General features: G+C 40.9%; 1 protein-coding gene across 1 annotated transcript in view; it reads left to right on the top strand.

Moving 5' to 3' along the window:
* LOC124552436 (zinc finger protein 830) overlaps window positions 1-6238 on the top strand; it is a 50402-nt gene extending 44164 nt beyond the window's left edge. Inside the window, exon 5 of the mRNA XM_047126709.1 lies at window positions 4744-6238. Within this exon, the coding sequence (XP_046982665.1) occupies window positions 4744-4912 (169 nt within the window). The 3' untranslated portion in view covers window positions 4913-6238. The remainder of the gene's footprint in view (window positions 1-4743) is intronic.
* Window positions 6239-24907: the final 18669 nt, after the last annotated feature.

Genomic DNA, 24907 nt, shown 5'->3' with positions numbered 1-24907 from the left:
CATGGTTTAAAATCTGGTTCCAAAATCTCTGTCTTATCATTATATAATAAACCTGAAACCGTCTGGTGTCTCCAAGTCTGTTCCATGTAAACAACCTTCTTTCATGATTCTTAAACCAAGTCTTCACTGTGATTAATTTCTGTCATATTTATTCACATTTAAAGAGTGTCTCCATTGATTACATCAAGTGGAAACTTTGTCCAAGTCTGCCTGCATTTCCATAGGATCGTCCAGCGATGATGCTTTGTTGTGGGCAGCACCAAACAGTGAACAGTCTTATAGTGTTTCCACACTATATATTGCTTATGTATGAGGGTTGTCCAGAAAGTAAGTTCGGAATTGCCGCAGCTAATTGAATGTTGTGCAAACATTGAAACATGCATGCACACCAACTTGCGCCATGCCTTGCTTGTCAAACGGCACCATATGCATTTATATTGTCCCAGTGCATTGTTTATAGTATCAGTTCAAGATGTTTAAAACAATTTACCAGCCTGCTTGGTGTTTCACAACAAGGAGTGTTGCAGCAGTAGAAAATCATTGACAAATAAGTGACGTGTATGTCCCCAATGCGACAAGTGACAGCAAAGCGTGTAAGTGGGTGAGAGCTTTGGAGGATAGATGGGACATGTCCATGATGAACTGCAATGAGGCTTCCCTTCCATGATCTCAGTATATTTGGTCAAAGCCATGGACAAAAAGATTTGTGAATACCAGCGATTCGCAAGTTTGGACTTTCCAAACATGGGTAAAACTATTTCTCATAAAATTGTCTTTCAAATGTTGCAACTTCCCAAATTGTACAGACCTTGGGTTCTCAGGCCACTGTCAAAGAAACACAAAATGGGAAAAATGGCTTGTGCTATTGACTTTTTTGACCAGTATCATGCAAAAGGCGATCAGATTTTAGAGAAATTTGTAACGGGATGAGACATGGGTTTCTCACATAACCAATGTCAATCAATGGAATTCCGGCACACGACATCACTGGTCAAAGTCAAGGCCAAGCAGACAAGCTGAACACACAAGATAAGGGCAACTGTCTTTGAGGTTGAGTTTATGCTGCAAAGGACAATAATATAAGGGGCATTTAAATGAAATCCGGTCACTTGTGTAAGGTAATGGTAACGGTTTTGTTAACTCAGAAATGTAGTTATACGCACTACCCATACTCAAAAGTACTCACCAAAACTCTTAGCACATTTATCCCACTGCGACACTAGTCGGTCGATTCTATCCTTGAAGAAGCTAGGAGGCTGCTGTCGGATCCACACCTGCACACACTTCATTGTTTGTTGCGAATCAATGTCCGCAAATAGTTTGTTTTAGAGGTCCAAACACATGAAAGTCCATGGTGAAAGGTAAGGACTGTACGGTAGGTGTTCCAGCATTTCCCACTGAAACTGCTGCAGTGTTATCTTCACCGCATTGGCCGCATCCAGGAGGATAACACCATTGGACAACATGCCTCGGCGTTTCAGACTGATGGCTCATCTAAGGTTCTGTAAGGTGGCTTGATAATGCTGGACATTGATGGTCGTTGCCCGTTCCAGGAACTCGACAAGAAGTGGGCCCTTGTGGTTAGAAAAGGACGACATCCTTACCTTACCAGAACTGGTGTGCATGGTCTTTAATTTCTTTGGAGGTGGTGAAGTCACATGTTTCCACTGCTTGCTCTGATGCTTACTTTCCGGTCCAAATGTTGACACCGTGTTTCGTCACCTGTGACAAAATGTGACAGAAAGCTGTATTCCTCCTCACGATAACGTTGCAGATGACTCAAAGGAAGCGCCATTTGAATATTGCGTTGTTCAGCGGTCAGTTGGTGGGGAACCCACTGCGTGCAGATTATGGTGTGGGCGGTGCCCATGCTGATACCCAGTAACCAACAGATCTCTCAAGGAATCATTTGCGCCATTCCACAACACTTGAATGACTCAGACAGCCTTCATCCATCGATACATTTCACATCCTGCAATTCCCTCCACCTCCAAAAATTGAATCATTCGTCGTCGTTCCTGCTCACTCGCCTGCATGTTCGGTAGTGGATGATAACTTGTGTGAACTCCTACTCTTCAGCGTGAAACCACACTGGTGCTATGCAACATCAAACAGTGCACGAGTCATCTCTCTACCAGTAGATGGCGCCACGATACCCGCAGTTACGTGGTGCCACTTTAGATGTAAGGCAAAGGTAGACACACTGACCATGTTTCATTTGAATGAACCTCATAAACGCACCTAGTTATTTCACTACCCTGGCTAAACTTTGATCTGCAATACAGAATAAGTGATGTGGCTTTCTGACATCGAGTTTTGTTGCCACATGAGAGTGAAACCCCGTTCTGCCATTCATACCCAAAATCTGGTCAGATATTTTGGCTGGGAACAGATTGTCCACTTATTGTACAGTCCAGACACTGAGCAATTTTCACTTGTTCCACTAACTATAGGAGTTTCTCAGCTGAAAGTGCTTTGCGACATATGACAGGCGGCACATGTCTGTGACTTAAGGGGGGGGGGAAAGACCTTGTAGAATCTCATGTTTAAAACAATATGGAAACTATGTAGTTAAATAGAGAAACATGTGAGGAATTAAATAAAAACAATATTTAAAAAAAATCTGTGATGGTTTATCTTTTATAAGAAATTAGAATGCTTCCTGAATAAGCCTCGTATATTGAGAATATTAAAGATCCTATTACACTTCCTTGGTGCCTACTCATTACTTTTGATAAACTCTTGCACACAGTTGAAGCACCACAGAATGGCGTACCTGTATCTGACATCTGAGCTCAGTTTGATACTATTCGTAATTGGGCTAGGGCTGCTGTTGTTACTAGAGTTGGAAGCTCTGTGTACAGAATTTTGCGCTCTGTGTGCTGTCAAATCATCTATAACTGTAATTGTTTGTGTTTGTATACTATATATACTGACGGGGAAAAAATAACAACACCAAGAAGAAGTTGTGAAATGAAATTGGTAAGCGTGTTTTTACATCCAAAAGATGACATCTATAGAAATTTGGCACTTGTCCGGCATATGGCTGTGGCACATCATAACGAGTCTGCAGGAATTCGAGCAGCAGTTGGCACCACAGTGACACAATGAACTTTTACTATTGGTTAATTCAAGGACAGCTCTGAGCCAGATGTCCTGTAGCATGCATTCCACTGACCCCAAACCACCACAGTTTTCACTTCAGTTGTGTCAAGTGAGAGCTCATTGTGGAGTAGAATGACAGTCTGTTGTGTTTTCTGATGAAAAATGGTTCTGTCTCATTGCCATTGACGTTTGTGTGTCAGTTAGGAGCAGGCCAGGTGTGCATCTGTAACGAACCAGTCTGCGGCCTAGTCACACTGAACCTACACCTACACCAGACAGAGGTATAAATGTGTGGTCAGGGTGCATATGATAGCCACAAGAGTGCTCCTGCTGTTGTATAAAATCGTATTGCTCTTGTGGTTATTGCACGCATCCTGACTGCAAATTTGTATCCCAGTGTGGTGGTTGTGCTGCCACTTATGAACAGCGTTCCAGGAGGTGTTTTCCAGCTGGATAATACTTGTTCACACACCACTGTTGTAACTCAACACGCTCTACAGAGTGTCATCATGTTGCCTTGACCTGCTCGATCACCAGGTCTGTCTCTGGTTGAGCACATATGCAACATCATCGGACGACAACTCCAGGGTCGTCCACAACCAGCATTTACCGTCCCTGTACTGACTGACCAACCGCAACAGGCATGGAACTTCATCCCACAAACTGACACCTCACAACTGTAAGACACAATGTATGCAAGTTTGCAAGCTTGAATTCAACATTTTGGGAGTTACAATTATTATAATGCACCAGAATTTCACATTTGCAGTGGCGTATCTCGAGCTCACATTAACCTGTGAGTTGCCTGCCTGGTTAGCTGTGCAATCTAATGCACTGCTTCATGGGCAGGAAGGCGTGCCGGTCCCTGGCACAAATCTGCCCGGCAGATTAGTGTCGAGGTCCAGTGTGCTGGCCAGGCTGTGGATGCTTTTTTCCATCTGCCTCAACGAATGCGGGCTGGTTCCCTTATTCTGCTTCAGTTACACTATGTCAGCAATTGCTGCGCAAACACTGTCTCCACATACGTGTGCACCATAATTACTCTACCGTGCAAACATTGGGGTTACACTCATCTGGTGTCCACTGTGGGCCGAACTGCACACTAACCCTGGCCTGGGTTCAGTGTGGGGCAATGGTGAGGTGGATGGACTGCTGTAGCCTATTTTGGGGTTGTGTACCACTGCGGGCTAAGGTGGGGACGAAGACTCTCCGTCGTTTCTAGGTCCCCAGTTCCATACAGTACAATACAGCCTTTGAGTCTGCAACATTAATCACTTTAATATGTTGTCTAGACAAATGCATTCACAAAACTTCTGTACTCCACATTACTTGTTTCTAGGTGTGCTTTTTTTCTGTTAGTGTACTACACACACAATAAGTAAAATTTCACTACTTGCTGTCCTCCTTGGTGTTGCATTATTAATGGGTAACGGTGTATTGAAAAGAATTGAGGCAATTTCCCTACTCATCCTTGTCCTTCTGAGCTTGTGCTGCACCTCTGATGACCTCATTGTTGATGGGATCCCAAAAACCAAACTTCTTTCTCTCCTTGTATTTGATTTATTGAGTTAAAGCTTTCATTTATGATGTCGTTGTTTCATTATTAAATGATGAGTGTAAATTTGTCATTTATAACAGGGTTTTGGACCTCGAAAGGAAGAAGGAGCTAGTGGCGCAACAGTCGAACACTTCTGGGAAGGGCGGAGGAGGAGCCAGCGATGAAGAGTCGCCCAACAGTTCGGACGAGCTCGACCCTGACAGTTTTGACGAGTACCTGGACTGGCGAGCGAAAAAGTCTTTCAAGTGAGAAGGCGGATTGCAGTTTTGGATGCCATTGCCAGGTTACAGTGGAGGTGCATAACTACTGTTGTTCCAACAACCACGTCTCAGATCATTTTTTGAAAAATAATGGGAGAATCGAGCAGTGTTCTTGTGGTTCTGCAACTGGACATTGTAATGTGTCCTCATCTGATGCCTCAGAGAAGGTGATGCTGGTGACCTGCATGCAATTTTGCCCCGAACTGTTATGCAAAATGCAGTCGGATACTTCCAACACAGTGTTTGGATGATTCTTCAGATCGTTGGTTGCTACCAAAAGGTACTTTGGTGCATTGTGGGTCGATTGTGATGGCAATATGAGGTTCTTAGTTTCTCCTATCAACACTTTCATAGTTGAACTTTTGTTTGATATTTACAGTACTACACATTTTAGGCTATGATAATCACTGCCAACATTGTATCCTATCAGAAACATGTGTTTGCAAACATAGTGTACATGATTCTGTCCTATAATTTAGGCAGTTGAGGTTCACCAAAGCTTTCTTTATGCATATTGGTTTGTTTCTATCAGTGCAGAGTGAGTGGTCTCAGTTACTTAATGTTAAATTAAATATAGAGTGCAGTGAGAACAGAAAATCAAATAAAATAATGTGTTATAGTCAAACGTAAGCTCTTGTAGGAGTGTATTGTGTAGTAGCAGATGGCTACAAATATCACTCATACAAGAGCTTACGTTTGACTATAATACATTATTTTATTTAACATATGACTAGAATGTTTTGAAATTGTATAGATGGGGTGCTTCGTATGTTGCTAGAAGTTGAATGTTGTGAATACTAGGAAGATTTTTTTTAGCATGTTAATATCTCTTGTCTGTATGTGAAAGGGTTCCTACCGACATGAATAAGCATATAGCCAAGAGAAGTTGTTTTGTGGACAGCTGACTATAAGAACAATGTACCAGTTATCGTGGAGCAATGTTCAGGAATTGCGAAGATTAATAATGTATAAAAGACAATGAGTTTATCTCCTGTGGAGAATATTGTTTCTAGACAAGCAACAGAATTTGCAAAATATTTTTTGTGTAACCAGTTCTATGTTTACAATGAAGATGTGAAATATCTGTTGAACACTGCTGCAGTCGTAAACATAATAAATATGACTGTTACTGTGCAACATAGGTTGTATACCAGTTATTTTGAGACATAACAAGGGAAAAAAACCTAACATTAAGAGTAAGTTGCAAATTTAACTGCCTGCTTTGAACTTGAAAGATTGTGAGAGTTGAAAAAAATTTTGTGTAAAAAATTTATAATGGTGTATATGAATAAATAATTTTGGATATTTCCTTGTACTCTGTGATCTTTACATTTTTTATTTTGCCCCTTGCACCAGCCGCTGCTGCTTCTTCTTCTTCTTTTTTTAAAAATGTTAGTCACGTAATCACTCTTCTTCAGTTTTTGAAAAATTGTGTTATCTTCCATTGTATTTTATTTGAATGACTAGATTACAGGACCTGCACCCCGCCCCCACCCCATCGCCTCCTCACTCCCTCCACCCCCATCTCTCTCTCTCTCTCTCTCTCTCTCTCTCTCTCTCTCTCTCTCTCCCTCTCGCCCCTCCCCCTCCCTCTCCCCCCTCTTCCCCCCTCTCACACTCCCCTCCCCTCCCTCCCCTCCCCTCCCCTCCCCTCCCCTCCCTCCCACCCCCTCTCCCCTCCCCCTCTCCCCTTCCCCCTCTCCCCTTCCCCCTCTCCTCTTCCCCTCTCCTCTTCCCCTGCCACCCCCTCCTTCTCCTCTCCTCTTCCCCTGCCACCCCCTCCTTCTCCTCTCCTCCCTCTCCTCTCCCCTCACTCCGCTCCTCTCCTCTGTCTCCCCCCTCCTTCCCCTCCCCTCCACTCCCCCCTCTCTGCTCTATGCTCTCTACCCTCACTCCTCTCCTCTCCCCCGTCACCCCCCTCCCCTCCCCATCGCCCCTCACACCTCACCTTCGCAAATCCCTGTCTCCCAATACACACACACACACACACACACACACACACACACAAAATCAACTTATTTAACTACAGATCGTACAAAATTAAATGTCATGCACTCACATTGCCATTTCTATGATAGGTAGTCAATGTTTTGCCTAGAATGTTTTGACAGATGTAGACTGTATACTTGTATACAGATATTTTTTGGTTTTGAGTCCTCAGTCTTCTAACTGGTTTGATGTGGCCCATTCCAAATCCCTCTTTTATCTCGGAGTAGCACTAGCAACCTGTATCCTCAATTATGTGCAGTTGGGTCTCCAAAGGCTAAGGGAAGAAAACCCTGATTAAAAATCACCCGTCCACCGGTAGGAGTTGGACGCAGGGTTGACAGCCCGCTCTGTAAAAAACAGTTGTTGCGGAACTTCTACAAAGTAAAGTCAGACGGATGAAGGAAGGCGGATCTGGCATGGAAAAGGACAAAGAGGATGGAATACAAGTAAATGAAGGAGGGAAAATAAGGAAGAAGAGATATATAAGGGTAGATCAGATCTATATATTGGTACTTGGAATGTGACATCCCTATATCAACCAGGAGCACTGAAAGTAATGCTGAATCAAATAATGAATCTGAAGCAAAGTATAATAGCACTACAAGAAATTAGATGGACAAGGAGTGGAGTTTTAGAAAAGAAAGAGGCGAATATATTCTATAGCTGCAGCGAAAGAAATCACGAGCTGGGGACAGGATTTGTTGTACACCATCAATTAAAGCATTTGGTAATAGGGTTTACAGCCATTAGTCCAAGATTATCAACATTCAGGGTAAAGGGAAATTCTTTAACTACTCCATAATTAATGCCCATGCACCAGCAGAACAATCCGAAGAAGAAGAGAAAGAAATATTCTATGAATCTTTGGAAAAGATATGTTATGAGCGCCCAGGGCATGATATTAAAATAATAGCCGGAGACTTGAACGCTCAGGTGGGGAAAGAACAGATTTATGGACCGATAATTGGCCCCCCCAGCAAACACGCAACAAGTAATGAGAACGGAACAAGGCTTATACTGTTCGCAGAATCAAGAAATATGGTAATAGGATCAACACTGTTGCCACATAGAGAAATACATAAGGGAACATGGAATTCACCGAATGGAAACACAGTAACCCATATCGACCATGTGTTGATAGATTTGAGACAAATTGAACGTGTTGGATGTAAGGAGTCTGAGAGGCCCAAACATAGATACAGATCATTTCCTGGTATGGGTGCAGGTGAGGGCAAGGATATCTAATGCAGCTCAAGGAGACCGACCCAGGGCACAGAAATATAAAAACTTTAGAATCGGTGGAAGTTAGAGAACAGTATCAGGAGAAGGTAACTCGGATTCTGCAAACACTGGAGAATATAACAATATCGAAGATCAGTAGGAAGCAATAAAAAAGATGGTGGAGACATCGGCAAGAGAGATACTTGGAATTGGGACAAGACAAGTAAGACCATCATGATTTGATACTGAATGTGAAATAGTAACTGAAGAAAAGAACAAAGCATATAGAAGGACACTGTGATCACACTGTATGAGGAGGATGGTAGAAGAATACAAAGAAAAATGGAGGATTGAAAAGAGGACTCACCAAAGAAAAAAAGAGAAAATGGATGAAAGCAAGTGTCAAAGAAATGGAGCTAATGAGAAGCAAAAATGAAATAAGAAAATTCTATAGAGAGGTGAATGCGGCACGGAAGCCTTTTGGTGGTAAAACTAGGTTAATAAAAGATGAGACAAGGAATATAATAAGTGAAGAGAAGGGAATATTCAAAAGATGGCGCAAGACACGAATGGGGAAGTGGACCCAGACAACAACACTACTACACCAAATATAAAAGAAGTGAAAACCGCCATGAAAAAATTGAAAAACAACAAGGCGGCAGGGACAGATAGTATTCCAGCAGAACTGTTTAAACAAGGAGGCAGAGAGCTGGAACGAAGCCTTCTGCAAATGGTCACCAGAATATGGGAGAGGAGAAAATGCCCCAACAATGGAAACAGCGTATTATATGTCCCATATATAAGAAAGGACATAAAATGGAATGTGGCAATTATAGAGGGATCACACTGCTTAATTTGGGATATAAAATATTCTCTAATATGCTGTTCAACAGAATACTCCCGATCATACAGAGGGAGATGGGGCCGTACCAAAGCGGATTCCTTCTTGGGAAGTCAACTATAGATCAAATATTCATCTTAAGACAAATCCGGGAAAAAACAAATGAATACGTAGTTGGCACGCATCACCTCTTTATAGATTTCAAAGCAGCTTATGATAGTGTAAATAGAGAGCAGTTATATCAAGCTCTAGATGAACTGGGAATCTCGAGAAAGTTGGTAAGGCTAGTGAGAATGACAATGACCGAAACACGAGGTAGTGTAAGAATAGGGAGTATGATGTCCAATACATTGAATATTAAAAATGGAATGCAAAAAAGGGATGCATTGGCAGGTCTTCTGTTTAATGCCCCCCTGGAGAAAGTGATGAGAAACACAAACCTTCTGAATAGGGAACGATCTTCTATAAATCAGTACAGATACTGGCCTACGCAGATGGCACAGATATAATAGCAAGAACCCAAAAAGGAATGGAAGAGACATTTACAGCTCTTGAACAGGCTAGTAGGAATATAGGGTTAATTATTAATGAACAAAAAGCAAAATATATGGCAGCTGGAAAAGCACACAGAGAAAATATGCCAAATGCAATAACAATGGGCAATTATACATTTGAGAGAGTTGAACATTTCAAGTTCCATGGGCTCAACAGTTACGCATCTAAATGATACTTACTATGAAATTAAGCAGAGATTAATACTAGCCATTAGAGCTTATTTTACCCTAACAAGAATTCTATCCTCAAGGCTCCTGACTCGCACCACGAAATTAACTATTTATAAATCACTTATACGACCAGTGCTTACATATTCCTCTGAAGACTGGACATTAACAACTAAAGATATTGAAACACTGGATGCATTTGAAAGAAAGGTACTTAGACGAATTATCGGCCCAATCTGTGAAAGAGGGAGATGGAGGAGGAGATACAACCATGAGTTGTTATATATCATATACAAAGACCAACACATCAGAAGGATAGTGAAGTCATCCAGACTGAGGTAGGCGGGACATGTGGCTCGCATGAATCATACAGAAGTACCAAAAAGAATCTTACAAGGAAAGCCAGGAGGGCAGAGAGGACATGGTCGACCAAGAGCCAGGTGGGAAGATGGAGTAATTGAAGATCTTAGGAAGATGGGCTATAGAGAGTATTGGCAAAGAACCAAGAGAAATGGAAGGAAATTGTAGAAGAGGCCAAGGCTCATCATGAGCTGTAGAGCCAAGAAAGAAGAAGAAGAAGTAGTTGCATTCCAATCTGTGTCTCCTCCCACAGCTCCCTCTAGTACCATAGCAGTTATTCCAGGTTGTCTTAACAGATGTCCTACAATCCTGTCCCTTCTTCTTGTCAGCGTTTTCCATAAATTCCTTTCTTCACTGGTTCTCTAGAGAACCAACTCATTCCTTACCTTATCAGTCAACTTAATTTTCAGCATTCCTGTAGGACCACATGCTGTGATTTTCTTCTTTTTCAATATTCCTACAGTCCATGTTTCACTACCACATAATGCTGTACTCCAAATGTACATTCTCAGAAATTTCTTCGTCAAATTAGGGTCTATGTTTGCTACTAGTAGAATTCTCTTGCCCAGGAATGCCATCTGCTTTTTATGTACTCCTTGCTCCATCTGTCATGGATTATTTTGCTGCCCAGGTAGCAGAATTCCTCAGCTTTATCTACTTTGTGATCACCAGTCCTAATGTTCAGTTTCTCAGCGTTCTCATTTCTGCTACTTCTCATTACTTTCGTGTTTCTTCGATTTACTCTCAATCCACATTCTGTACTCATTAGACTGTTCATTCCATTCGCGGAGTATACACCCTAGGAAACCGGAAATCTGAGAAAAACCTGGGAATTTTTTCATCTGGGAGAAAAATTTTTCATTATTTAAACTTTCAACTAAATTTTTGTGATTTTGACTGGTAATAACTGATACTCTAACTAAGAATATTACTGTATCCCGCCACTGCAGAATAATACTGCAGCAATAAAACATAACAAGAAAAAATAGTTAGTTGCATAGGAAATGTGCCTTTTACAGCAACAAAACACTGCGCACACACAAGTGTCTGCCAACAGCAAAATGTGTAACAATAAACTGCTTCCAATGAGTGCGACGTCACAACTTGTTTGCATTAGATTAGTTTGAGGCTCGGGCACATGCGCTGTGAGTTGCATACTAGCAGTACCTTCTCTTGCTTCTGGCTACTGGAAGCCAGATGCTAAACAGAAAAATTTTTCTGGTGCACCCAGGCAGCCAGATTTGCACATGCACAGAGCAGTATGATTATTAGTGGTGGGGGGGGGGGGGGGGAGGAGGTTAGTCTTCATGTGAAATGTGTTTATGTTTAATAATTTTGCTGTTTCTTCTCTGTTTACAGCCCCCACTTCAGATAAAAACAAAATGGATTTCTGTGGCCAGAAACTATCAAGTAAATTAAAGTATATTCTCATATATCTAAAAAGAAAGATGATGAAACTTACCAAACAAAAGCGCTGGCAGGTCGATAGACACACAAACAAACACAAACATACACACAAAATTCTAGCTTTCGCAACCAATGGTTGCCTCGTCAGGAAAGAGGGAAGGAGAAGGAAAGACAAAAGGATATGGGTTTTAAGGGAGAGGGTAAGGAGTCATTCCAATCCCGGGAGCGGAAAGACTTACCTTAGGGGGAAAAAAGGACAGGTATACACTCGCACACACACAGGGTAAGGTAAGTCTTTCCGCTCCCGGGATTGGAATGACTCCTTACCCTCTCCCTTAAAACCCATATCCTTTTGTCTTTCCTTCTCCTTCCCTCTTTCCTGACGAGGCAACCATTGGTTGCGAAAGCTAGAATTTTGTGTGTATGTTTGTGTTTGTTTGTGTGTCTATCGACCTGCCAGCGCTTTTGTTTGGTAAGTTTCATCATCTTTCTTTTTAGATATATTTTTCCCACGTGGAATGTTTCCCTCTATTATATTCATATCAAAGTATATTCTCATAATTATGGAATGCTGAAATATGTAATTAATTTCATTTTTCTGATTTTATTTTATTTCCACATTTTCGGTAGTCAAGCATTCATCGTCTTACAGAACAATGAAGTTATTTTTGTAAGTTTGCTAAAGAAATTTGGCTTCTGTTAATCTTTTCCACTGAGGCAGTCAATTTATTTGAAACAAAGTGTTTCATTCCTCAGTATAGGCTAGTTCCAACTGTTTGTTGGATTTCAAGTGCACATTTTCATCTTCTGGTTCATGTGGCATTGTGCCATAACAAAGAACCAAACATGATCTAGTACAGTAGTGGTACTCCAAGAAAATTTACATCCTGAAAACCACAGTGAAAAGCTTAATATCAGGTTGGGGCTACTTTATTGTGAATCTGGACATACTAATGTGCACTTCAAGCCTAATTATGTGTTTGAGTATGGTTTACGAAAGTCCAATACTCTTGGGGGTATCCTCTGATGTCCTGTTTCTTTTATGGCATAGCGTAAGATCTTTTAATTAAATCACAGAGCATTTGACTCTCATTTAAAACTTAACACTTTGAGGACCAGTCACTTAGAAGAATTTTGAGCCCAGAAGACCAGATGTTTATGTCATTATTTTAAATTTTACTGGCACATTTGTGTAATGTATCTTAAAGTGTAACACATGCAAAAAAGATCAATATTACATGCGAAAGCTTCGCTTCCCTTGTAGCTTATTAATCTTAGAGATTAATATTATACATGAAACCTTAGCTTTTCTTGTAGCTACAGTATCTACATTAATTTAAATCTGTCACTTTTCCTATTTGTGTGTTTGCACGCCTTAACAGTTGCTATTGGCTGACTACAGCACGTGTCCTATGCCCTGAACGTCTGCTGTCATCAACTGGCGAGATCACGCGAAATGAGATATGACTGGCTTACAAAAGGACATCACGATCTCGATTTCATTTCTTCAGAAACTAATGTGCAGTGTTTGGTGGAATTTGAATTTATACTTTCGTAATACGAAAGTATGCATCGTACATGTTGGTGCATAACAGAGATCTTTCCAACGTTTTGCTAGGTTTCATATTCTGTTCTAAAGTGCTGGGAAGGTTTACACCTACCTGTGTATAAAACGTTAACAATTCAAAGGAACGATAAGTTTTAGAGTTCTGTGGGAAAGTATACTGTCACTTTAACAGAAAAAGTGTATTTTTTAACTGGTAAATCCGGAATTCTTTTTCTTGTCCACGTATACACCCTGATTCAGAAGATTCTGTAATTCTTCTTCACTTTCACTGGGGATAGCAGTATCATCGGAGAATCTTGTCATTGATATCCTGTCACCTTGAATTTTAATTCCACTCTTGAACCTTTCGTTTATTTCCGTCATTGCTTCTTCACCATATAGATTGAACAGTCAGGACAAAAGACTACATCCCTGTCTCACACTATTTTTAATCTAGGCACTTTGTTCTTGGCCTTGAACTCTTATTGTTCCCTCTTGAATCTTGTACATATTGCATATTACCCATCTTTCTCTGTAGCTTACCCCTACTGATCTCAAAATTTTGAACATCTTGCACCATTTGACATTGTCAAATGCTTCTTCCAGGTTGCTTCCATTATCAACCTTAACATCAGAATTGCCTCTCTGGTGCCTTTACCTTTCGTAAAGCAAAACCGTTCTTCAACTATCACGTCCTCAGTTTTCTTTTCCATTCTTCTACATATTATTCTTGTCGGCAACTTGGACGTGTGAGCTGTTAAGCTGATTGTGTGATAATTCTTGTACTAGTCGGGTCTTGCAGTCTTCAGAATTATGTGGAAGATGTTATTCTGAAATTCAGATGGTATATCACAGGGGCGGGCAAACGTTGCACGCGGCTCGTGAGCGCACAGCGCTGCACATGTGCTGCTTGCTGAAATTGGGGAAGAGTACAGTGACATCCCATACCACAGTGAAGTCCGCTGGCTTAGCCGCGGTAATGTACTCAAAAGATTTTTTGAGCTGAGCCAATAAATCAGTTTTTAAAGGACAAAGGAAGGTATGACACCAAGTTAGAAGATCCAGAGTGAGTTGCTGACCTAGCATTTTTAGTGGACATTATTGGAAACATGAATGCATTGAACACAAGTTTTCAAAGAGAAAATCAGCTAATTTGTGAAATGGCCGAAAAGGTGCAAGCTTTCACTAGCAATCTTGAGCTGTGGGAACGACAGCTCTCGTCAGGGAACGCAGTGCATTTCCCTACTCTGTCTACTGTGCGAGAACAGAATTGTAAAGAATATGTTTCTGTACTTAGTGCAGTAAAAGAGGAATTTCTCAAACAATTTGGGGATATATCATATTTATCCCAAGTTTTTGAATGGTTCTTGAGACCATTTGCCGTTTCTCTAGATGATATTCATTCCAGTTTGCAAATGAATTAGTAGATCTACAGTGTAATTCTCATCTGAGAGACAAATTCCTTTTGGCAAGACGTGTAATAGACTTTTATCACGACTTTCCACAGCAAGAGTTTCCTCATCTCCATCGTGAAGCCGCGAAGAGAATGTCAATGTTTGGCTCGACATACGTTTGTGAGAGATTTTTTTCTGTTATGAAAATTAATAAGTCTCGGTTAAGAGCAAACATCAGTGATGAAAATTTACGTAACTGTTTGCATTTGTCTGTATGCAGAAATTTTGTTCCTGACATTAAACGTATTGTAAACTCTACCTGTCATAATTAAATAAAATGTGTCATGGGTAATAGGTACTCTTGCAAAGCGTGATTTCTTTCAAGCACTCCTACTAACCTTATTCCTTCATTCAATAAAGCAAGCTAGGAAACAAAAAACATTAAAGAGGAAGGAGCGGAGAGAAGGTATGCTGGGGAAGGGAGAGAAGCGGGTGGCCAGCTTGCCCCTGTGTGCACGCAGAACACCTGTTAACTGCACGCGTGCAAGTGCACCCCACATGTGCAGGATTCCTGCCCTCCCCTGGTATATCACCATCCTCGTACATCCTTCACACCATTGTGAATAGTCTTCTTTGTTGCCACTCTCTTCTATATCGACTCCTGTTTTTCTGGTATCACGTCGTCAGACAAGTCTTCCCCCTCACAGAGGCCTTTAGTGTACTTTTTCCACATATCTGCTCTCTTCTTCACATTCAACAATGAGATACTATTGCACTCTTAATGTTACCACGCTTATTTTTAATTTCACTGAAGATTGTTTTGACTTTTCTATTCAGTCCTTCCAATAATTGTTTCTTTTTTGGTTTTCACATTTTTCATGCAACCGTTTCACCGTGGCTTCCCTGAATTTCCTGTTTATTTCATTTCTAAGCGACTCGTATTCCTGTGATGTAGGAAAAGGCAGATTGCTGTATACCATAAAGAAGACACAATAAATTGTAGACAGTCATGATTAAAAGACACTCTCATAAAGATTTCAGCCATTCTGGCCCAAGATGCTGGAGTTGGCAGTCTTGTGCATGAGATGTGCTTGCTTGTGTGTATTAATGGTGTGCATTTCTCTTTTGTTGATGAAGGCTGTGGCTGAAAGCTTTACATAAGTGTCTTTTAATTGTTCATGTCTGCAACTAAATCTGTGTCTTTTCCTATATTGTCGGCTTGTATTTCTTTGTTCCTGGATTCCCCTGAACAATTTTGTACTTCCTTCTTTCATCGATCAGTTGAAGTACTTCTCCTGTTACCCACGGTTTCCTCACACTTATCTTCTTTGTATCTATTTTTTTCTTTCCATCTAATGTGCGTGTTCCTTTTAGAGATGTCTATTCCTCTTCAACTGAACTGCCTACTGAGCTATTTCTTAGCGCAGTATCTATAGCTTCAGACAACTTCAACCATATTTCTTCATTCCTTAGTACTTCCGTATCCTACTTCTTCGTGCATTATTCTTCCTGACTGGTCTCAGCCTACTCCTAATCACTTCTAAATTGTGATCTGAGTATATATCTGCCCCTGCAGTGTGTCTTACAGTCCAAATCTGATTTCAGAGTCTCTGCATGACCATGATGTAATCTAACTGAAATGTTCCCATACCTCCTGGCCTTTTCCAAGTATACCTCTTCCTCTTGCAGTTATTGGAAAAGTGTGTTCGCTATTACTAAATCAAATGTATTACAGAACTCATTTTTTCTCCTCATTCCTAGTACAAAGCTCATGTTCTCCCCCAACTCTTTCTTCTACTCCTTCTCCTACAACCGCATTCCAATCCTCTGTGACTATTAGATTTTCATCTCTCTGTAACATACTAAATTACCTGTTCAGTATCTCTTATCCTCAGCTTTGGATCTGTACAACACATAAACTATCACTGTCATGTTGTTTTGCTGTTGATTCTGACGAGAACAACCCTATCGCTGAACACTTCACAGCAACTCACTCTCTGCCCTACCTTCCTATTCATAGTGAATCCTACTCCCATTCTACCATTTTATGCTGCTGTTGACTCAAATGAATAAGTTGTCAATTTTTTCCTTAACTTTCACGTGTGTTGGCCAAGTGAGTTATAAGTTAGTGTGATAATAGTATGGACGGCAGGAACCCAGCTGAAAGGACGGCATACCAAAGGGGTAGCTTGCATTAGACTAGTTTTTCTTGTCTTTGCTGTAGCAAGTTACAGAAAGCTAACCAGTAACAAATATGTAGTTAACAACCCATACAAACCTTTAAAAGTGAAGTTTTTTGGTAACTGAATGTAAGATAAGTTTGTAAAAATATTTACCATGGTATGTTAATTAAGATAGATTGATGGTGTATGATGTTTCTGTAGGGGCAGTTTGCTACCGGAGTCAATAGGGTATTATTTGTGATACAATGTAACTTTCAGTATGTGAACCAGAACTTATGTTTGTCATTTTCATTTATATGCTGTGTGGTGAATATTTCCTATTATTCTTTTTCGCCTGTGGCTACGAAGAAGGTTTTTAGGGCGGGGATGAAAGGGTTCCTTGATCCCACGAACATAGATATTAGTATTCGACACCCAGGTCGATAGCAGACAGGAGTCAATTGTCTAGTGCTGCAGGAGGCAGAGAGACGAGTGTCGAGTGAGAAGTAGTACTGGAGAGACGGGCAAGAATGGTGGTCGAGTGAATAGTAAACAGTAAATTCACCGGAGTATGACAAATGAGCACGTCTCCCTGATCGTCGTGGGGCTGTACCCTCATCAATACCGATTCATGAGTGATATGGAACCAAAGGTGACAAGTGCCGAATTACGTGTTTCGCGTCAACCATGTCGGCCAGCAACAACTATGGATTGCAGTGAGGATTGTTGTGAATATTAACCATCATCATTGCATGTGATGAAGTACTTATAATCAGCAACCAATAAAAGATATAACGGTAATTAGATGTGTAAGGCGAAGGTAGCAACTGCCTCAGAATTTGTATGTTAGTAGAAAATACAAATCAAGTTGTACATCGCAACCTTTATGGTCTTTAATAATAAACAAACTTTCAATCATTAACTATTCCGTCTCAGAACAGCTGCACTCGGTTGAAATACCCCCGAAACCACAGCAGAAAAACCGATAGCCTTTCATCCGTTAAGCACACGGTCATATAATCATAATAATTAACTGTTTGGCGGCTTCAGTAAATCAAGCAAAATCCAGTAAAGGACTTAACAGGGGTGTTTCAAGATGTAAAGCACAATAAGATGAAAAATCTGATTAACTGTAGCTGTGACGTACTATAACAAATCAGTATACAGTGTGGTTATGTGGTGATGTTACAAACTTTCATGGGTTATTTAATTGAATAGATAAAAAATTTACTCACAAAGTGGCGCGAGAACACACTTTTAAAAGATGGTTTGAATTGGCAAGCTTTCAGAGCCAGTGGTTTCTTCTTCAGGCAGAAAGGTTGAAGGGGAAGGAAGAGGAGCGAAGGAAAAGGACTGGAGAGGTCTAGGAAAAGGGGTAGATTTCAGGGAATTCACCCAGTTCCGCGAGTCAGGGGAGACTTACTGTACGGGATGAGAATGAAAGACTGATTGTTGGGGACTGCATCAGACGAGATTTGAAAACCTGAGAGCTTAAAGGTGGAAGACAAGGTAATATGCAGACAGAGATTACTGATAAAACATTATGTATGATTTAATAAGAGTAAAAAGCTAAGTGCATAATACATAACAGAGATGGGAGAGGGGCAGTGAAAATTAGACAGGAAAGACAATGAAAGATGTAGAAAACTGAAAAGAAGTGAAGCAAAGAGTAGTTACAGTGAAGAAATGCAGAGACAGAAGAAATTAATGTAAATTAAGGCCAGGTGGGTGGCGAGAACCACAGACAGAGTTCTGCGAAACTGGTGTCTGAGGGAAGAATCCAGATGACGCCTGTGGTGAAACAGGTGCCGAGGTCATGAATGTCATGTTGTAGGGCATGCTCTGCAACAGGATATTGCAAGTTGCCAATATACACCCTCCGCATATGCCCGTTCATCCTAATTGATAATTTGGTGGTAGACATGCCGATGTAGAAGGCCGAACAGGGTTTACAGAACCGCTGGTATATGACATGTTGTTTCGCAGGTGGCTCTCCCTTTGGTAGTGTATGTTTTGCCATTTGCAGGGCTGCAATAGGTGCCGGTAGGAGAGTGCATAGGGCAAGTCTCGCCGTGGAGACGGTTACAGGGATAGGAGCCATAGGGAAGGGATGGACGCAGAACGAGCATGGGGTCTGACAAGAATATTGCGGGGATTGGGAGGGTGACGGAAAGCTATTCTAGGTGTGGTGAGCTAACTGTAGACAGAATGGATCTCATTTCAGGGCACAATTTTAGGAAGTCATGGCCCTGTCGAAGTAGGTGATTAACACATTCCACACCAGCATAATACTGAGTCACCAATGGTGTGCTTTGAAGTTGTTCAGGGATCAGCAATACCGGGATTCGATGTGATGGCCCGGAAAACCTGTTTTTTAACTAGGCTGGTGGGGTAATTATGTGCAGTGAAGGCTGAGGTGAGAATGGCGGTGTATTGCTATAAAGAGTCTACATCTGAACAAATATGTTTACCTCGGATGCCAAGGCTATATGGGTGAGAACGAGATCAACATCAAGGAAAGTGGCATGGAGAAGGGTAGATATATCAATTCGAGTAAGGGACCCTGGTTTTTAAACAACCAAATTGTAAGTTATAAGGAAAAATTGTTGTGTTACTTCAGCCAAGGGAATAAATGTACCAGTAGTATTGCTAATGTTCTAGGATACTCAACTTTTGTAGATGGTAGTATGAATTAAAACGAGAGAAAAAGTTCAGTAAATATGGGCCCTGAAATGTGTACCTAAAGAGCTGTGAGCACTTGTTATCTTCAGTACTATGAAGCATTTTGTCTGCAACCTCTGCACTTTCCATATTTTGGGGACAGGTAGTATGGACCAAAAAAGAAAAGTCTGGTAAACATGGGCTTTAAAATGGAGCTAAGAGCTATGCGCATTTGTTCCATAGCAGATGTCTTTCACAGTACCAAAGATGATAAAGTGCTCATTGCTCTTAAGGTATGCATTTCAGAGCCCATATTTACTGCACATTTTTCCTTGTTTTGATCCATATTAACATCTGTGAAAGTTGCCCACACTGTAATCTCAGTGAAAACTGTATCGGTACATGTATTCCACTGTCAGAGGTATCAGAACAATTTTCACTTCGAACTTTTGATGGGGTCGTTTCTGAACCGAGGTCCCTTAGCTCAAAATTGATACATTTACCCTTCTTCATCATCCCTAAAAGTTTGTAACACTATCATGGTCTCACCATCATCATCATCATCATCTTGGACAGTTCCCAGCCTCTGGCCGGGTCTGTGTGGAACATAGGCCTCTCCTACTTTATAAGCTTAGGAGTAATGTCAGCCAAAACTTACTGCTGCATTCATATTTTGCTTATATCCACCCCCATCTTTCACATGGTATTCTGCTCTGGGGAAATTCTCCCTATTCGGTATCAATTTTCAGATGGCAAAAAAAAGCTCTTCGATATATAGTGGGTTTATCTTCTAGGGACACATGCAGGGAACATTTCAAAAAACTTAACATCATGACAGTTCCTTGTTTGTACATCTATTATTGCTTATTACACGTAAAAGAAAATATAGCTCAATATCCCCTTAGGTCATCTGTCCACACCCACAATACAAGACGAAGCCACACAATAGATCTGCCATACTCTAGATTGTCCAAGATACATAATAGTTATAAATATGTAGGCCTCGAACTGTTTAATATGCTCCCTAAAATTTTACAAACAGTATCTAAGAATAAATGGCTCAAAAGTAAAGCATTTTACTCAGTTGATGAATATAAACATTGTAATATGGCAGATTTGCTGTTTTAACATAGAGAAAGGTACCTTTGCCTGTAGTAGGACCTAAATTTGGAAAAACAATATATAACATATAGGCATAATATACCTATTTCGAGTGCTCTATATTTGTATCAATAGCTCAGGATAACGACATAGTGTTATCAACATGTATATGATAATGACACAGTGTCATCAACATGAATACTCCCCACTTAAAATAAATTTGTATAATGTTTTCTTTTTTATTGTAAAATTAACGATGTATAAGATTTCAAATGTGTGCTATTGTACTACACTAACATTCATATGATTTATATATACATTGTTATGAGAATATAACCAAATTTATACTGTAATTGAACTTATTGACGAAGCCCATTGTATGAGAAAATACTGAACGGCTACTAAAGAGTCTTATTCTTATTCCATCGTCTTCTGTCTTGCAACCATCTCTCCACCTTCACCTTGGTCCAGTCTTCTCCTTCCTCTGGACGCATTCCTATACTCCTTTCAGCCATCTGTCTCTCGATCTTCCTCTTCGTCTCTTTCCTTCCAGTTTCATCTCGTGTATCCTCCTGGGTATCCTCTTCTCCTCCATTCTCTTAACATGTCCATACCATCTCAGCCTTGATTTCTCTATCTCCTCTTGTAATGGTTCCACCTTCATTAACTCTCTGATCCTCTCATTTCTTAACCTGTCTATCTTTGTCACTCCAATACTGGTTCTCAAGAATTTCATCTCACTAGCTTGTACTTTGCTTTTCTCTCTTTCTTTCATAACTCAGGTTTCTGTTGCATATGTCAGGATTGGGACATAGTATGACTGGTATATAACCTTTTTACTGATTTGGGGTAGATCCTTGCTCCATATCAGGCTTCTGACACACTTCCGAAATGCTTCTGCTTTTCTCCCCCACTCATTTATTTCTTTGTCATTTTTTCCATCTTCCTGTATCAGGCCTCCTAGGTATTTGAAACTCTCCACTCTCCTCAATCAATCCCCACCAATTGTTATTCTCATTTCTCATTGTTCCTCTCTCCTCCTTTCTTGTTGTGATAATTATCTCACTCTTACTTGTACTAAACTTCATCCCATATTCTGGTACTGTTCGTTCCCATACATCCAACTGCTCTTGTACTTCCTCCTCCTTATTCCCTCAAATCATCAAATCATCTGCAAACACCATAGCTTTCCTCTTCCTTTCACCAATCACTTGTGCTACTGTACTCATTACATCATCCATCACTACAATGAAGAGTAATGGTGAAAGTACGCTTCCCTGCCTCAAGCCATTCCTCAGTTCAATCCAAGCTGATCTCTCTCCTCCCACTTTCACATAGCTCACACTTCCACCTTACATTTCCCTTTCCTCCAAATAATCTGTTTTGCTACTCCTCTGTTTCCAGGGCTTTCCACACTTTGCTTCTACGTACACTATCATACACTCTTTCAATGTACACGAAGGTCAATAGTAGATATATTCCATATTCATAGTGCTGTTTGTGCAGTTGTCTTACAGCAAAAATTAGATCCACCGTGGACCTTTCTGTTCTGAAGTCATGTTGCTCTTCTCTCGTTCTTCCTTCTAATTTTGCCCAGATTTGTGCTTCCAAAATTTTCTCAAAAATCTTTGCACAATGACTCATCAGTGTTATCCCCTGATAGTTCTTGCACTCTTTTCTGTTTCCCTTCTTAAAGATCAGGACAGTTATCCCCTTCTTCCAGCCTTCTGGGATCATCATCTGTCTCCACGCAATTTTCATTACTCGATATAGCCATTGTATCCCCACCTCTCCTGCTGCTCTCACCATCTCTGAGTTTAGCCCATCCAGACCTGGTGACTCCCCTCCCTTCATCTTGCCCAATGCCTCTTCGACTTCTCCCCATGTAAGGTCTTTTTTCTATTTGCTGTTCCTCCTTTTTTCTCCTCGGCTTGTTCCTCCTCATCCAGGTCTCCATTCGGGTTCAGGAGCTCTTCAAAATACTCCTTCCACATATTCTTCAGTTCCTCCTTATGCTCTACATCTTTCCACTTTTGTTCACCCAGCATAATCTGTCATACCGTTCTTCCTCTTACTTTTAATCATCCCATGTAACACCTTTTTTGAACCTTCACAATCCTCCTCCATCATTCTGGTCCACTGTTCCATCCACTTTCTTCTTTCCTCTTTTTGCTTTTTTCTGTCTTGTCTGATACTCTTCTCTTGTCTCTACTTTTCTCTTCTGGAAGGCTCTATTCTTCTTCTGTTCTATATTCTTTGTTTTACCATTCCACCATGGTGTTTCTCTCCATCTTTTTTTGTTGCTTGTCCTCCCACATACTGCTTCTGCCACACTTACTAATGTTCCCTTTAATCTACCCCATTCCTCTTCTACCATTTTTGGTTCATCCTTTGGGATGCTTTCCTTTACTGCTTGTAGGTACTGTAGCATGCTTTCTTCCTCCTTCAACTTCCATACCCTTATACGTCTTTCCTGGTTTTCTGTCCCTTTATTATCCTTAGTCCCTCAGATTCATTTCCAGCGAACGGTGGTCGCTATCCAAGACTTCTGATGGTATTACCTTAATGTCAATGATGATCCTATTCATCTCACTATCATACAGGAAGTAGTCAACCGACTTTCTCTTTAAGTCTTGACTTACCAGGTAATCCTGTGGCTCTCTCTTTTCCTGAATCAAGAGTTCCCAACCAGCAAGCCATTCCTTTAACAGAACTCCAATAGTCTTTCACCTTCCTCATTTCAGCAGCCCCAACCCTCTGGTCCAAGCACACTTTCGTAGTCTTGTCTTTCTCTTCCAAAGTGTGCTTTTAAATCCCCGATTACTATCATATTCTTCCTTCCCATCTGCTTCTGCATTTCCTCTTCAAACTCTTGTTTCTCCTCAGAAATGCAACCCACCTGCGGCCCATACACTTGTATTACCTCTATGGTCATCCCCTTGAGTTATATTTTGGTCTTCATCATCCTATCACTTATTCTCTTCACTTCCTCTTTTAATCCATCTCTTACTACCATTCCAACTCAATTTCTCCTTCCCTCCTCATTTCCACTCCAGTACAGACAGTAGCCTTTCCTCAGTTCTGTCTTCCTTCTCCTTTCCATCTTGTTTCAGCTAACCCCAATAGGTCTAACTTCCTTCTTTCCATCATGTCTACGATCTCCTCCACCCTTCCAGTCAATGTTTGTATATTTAATGTTTCAAGTCTTATTTCTTGTCTATAGCCAGTTCATCATCGATTAAATCCATCCTTCCCAAGACGCCACAGTGTCAAGAGTGTGCAGAGAATACAAAATTTTATACATTGCCTCTCACCAGCGACAACACAGTGGCCAACACCATTCATTTAATGGCTGTATTGCCTCTCCTCGGCTTGTGACCATATCTGTTGAACCCTCGACAACTGGCAAACTGTGGCCTAGTCAGATGAGTCCCTATTTCATTTGGTAAGGGCTGATAGTAGGCTTTGAGTGTGGTGCAGACCCCATAAAACTGTGGACCCAAGTTGTCAGCATGGTACTGTGCATACTGATGGTAGTCCATAATGGTGTGGCCTGTGTGTACACGGAATGGACTGGATCCTCTGCTCCAGCCGAATCGATCGCTGACTACATACGGTCTTCAGCTACTTGGAGACCATTTGCAGCCATTTAATGGTGGAAATTTGATGGTTGGAAAAGCGCTATGTCATCAGACCACAATTGTTTGCAATCGGCTTGAAGAATATTCTGGACAGTTTGGGCAAATGATTGGCCCACACATATTTCTGACACGAATTCCAGCAAATGTTTATGGCACTTAATCCTGCATCTGCAATGCTTTCACAATTATGTATGGCTATAGAGGCAGCAAGTCTCAACATTTCTGCAGAGGACTTCCAACAACTTGTTGAATCCACATCACGTTGAGATGCTATAGTATGCTAATGTCTTTTGTAACCTCTGTGTACAATGAAATAGTTGCATGCATAAACAGACATTCTAGTCACCAGTTGGGACGGGACTGACATGGATTTCTTAGTCTCATCCTCAGCAACACTCTTGATCACCACAAGGGTGAAAATCTAGTTGAGTGTGGGATGGTGTTTGTTCACTGATGTACATGAAATGATATTTTATATGACATTAACACACACATTTTATTCCCAGAAAATTAATAGCACAATTGTTCAGATCAGAACTCACAATGCTTAACAGTCACTGTCCAGTGGTGAAGTTCATTATCCTCTCATGGCACCAAAATACAGTTCATCTTTACATGTAAATGCCACAGTTCACTGCCCTATGTTAATTTATAAAAGCAGTTCATGCTCCAGTAATTCGTTTAATCCAGTCCCTGATGAGTTTCAGTGAGTTCAACAATCATTCATACCAGCAAAAATGACTCTTATTAATCATAACTCATTGCTCCTTGAATGTCCATTAGTTTAGTTCCTGGACAGCGCTCAAAACATTTTACACATTAAGGTACTAAAGTCTTACAGTTGCTGGTGCACTTGTTTTCGTATATAGGCTGTGCATAATTGTGGCGTGAGTGAACACCAAGAGTGCAACAGACATAGCACACACTCCACTGCAGAGT

This window comes from Schistocerca americana, chromosome 10 (assembly GCF_021461395.2).
Source record: "Schistocerca americana isolate TAMUIC-IGC-003095 chromosome 10, iqSchAmer2.1, whole genome shotgun sequence".
Taxonomy (NCBI): Eukaryota; Metazoa; Arthropoda; class Insecta; order Orthoptera; family Acrididae; genus Schistocerca; species Schistocerca americana.
This window is presented reverse-complemented; position numbering and strand designations above follow the sequence as displayed.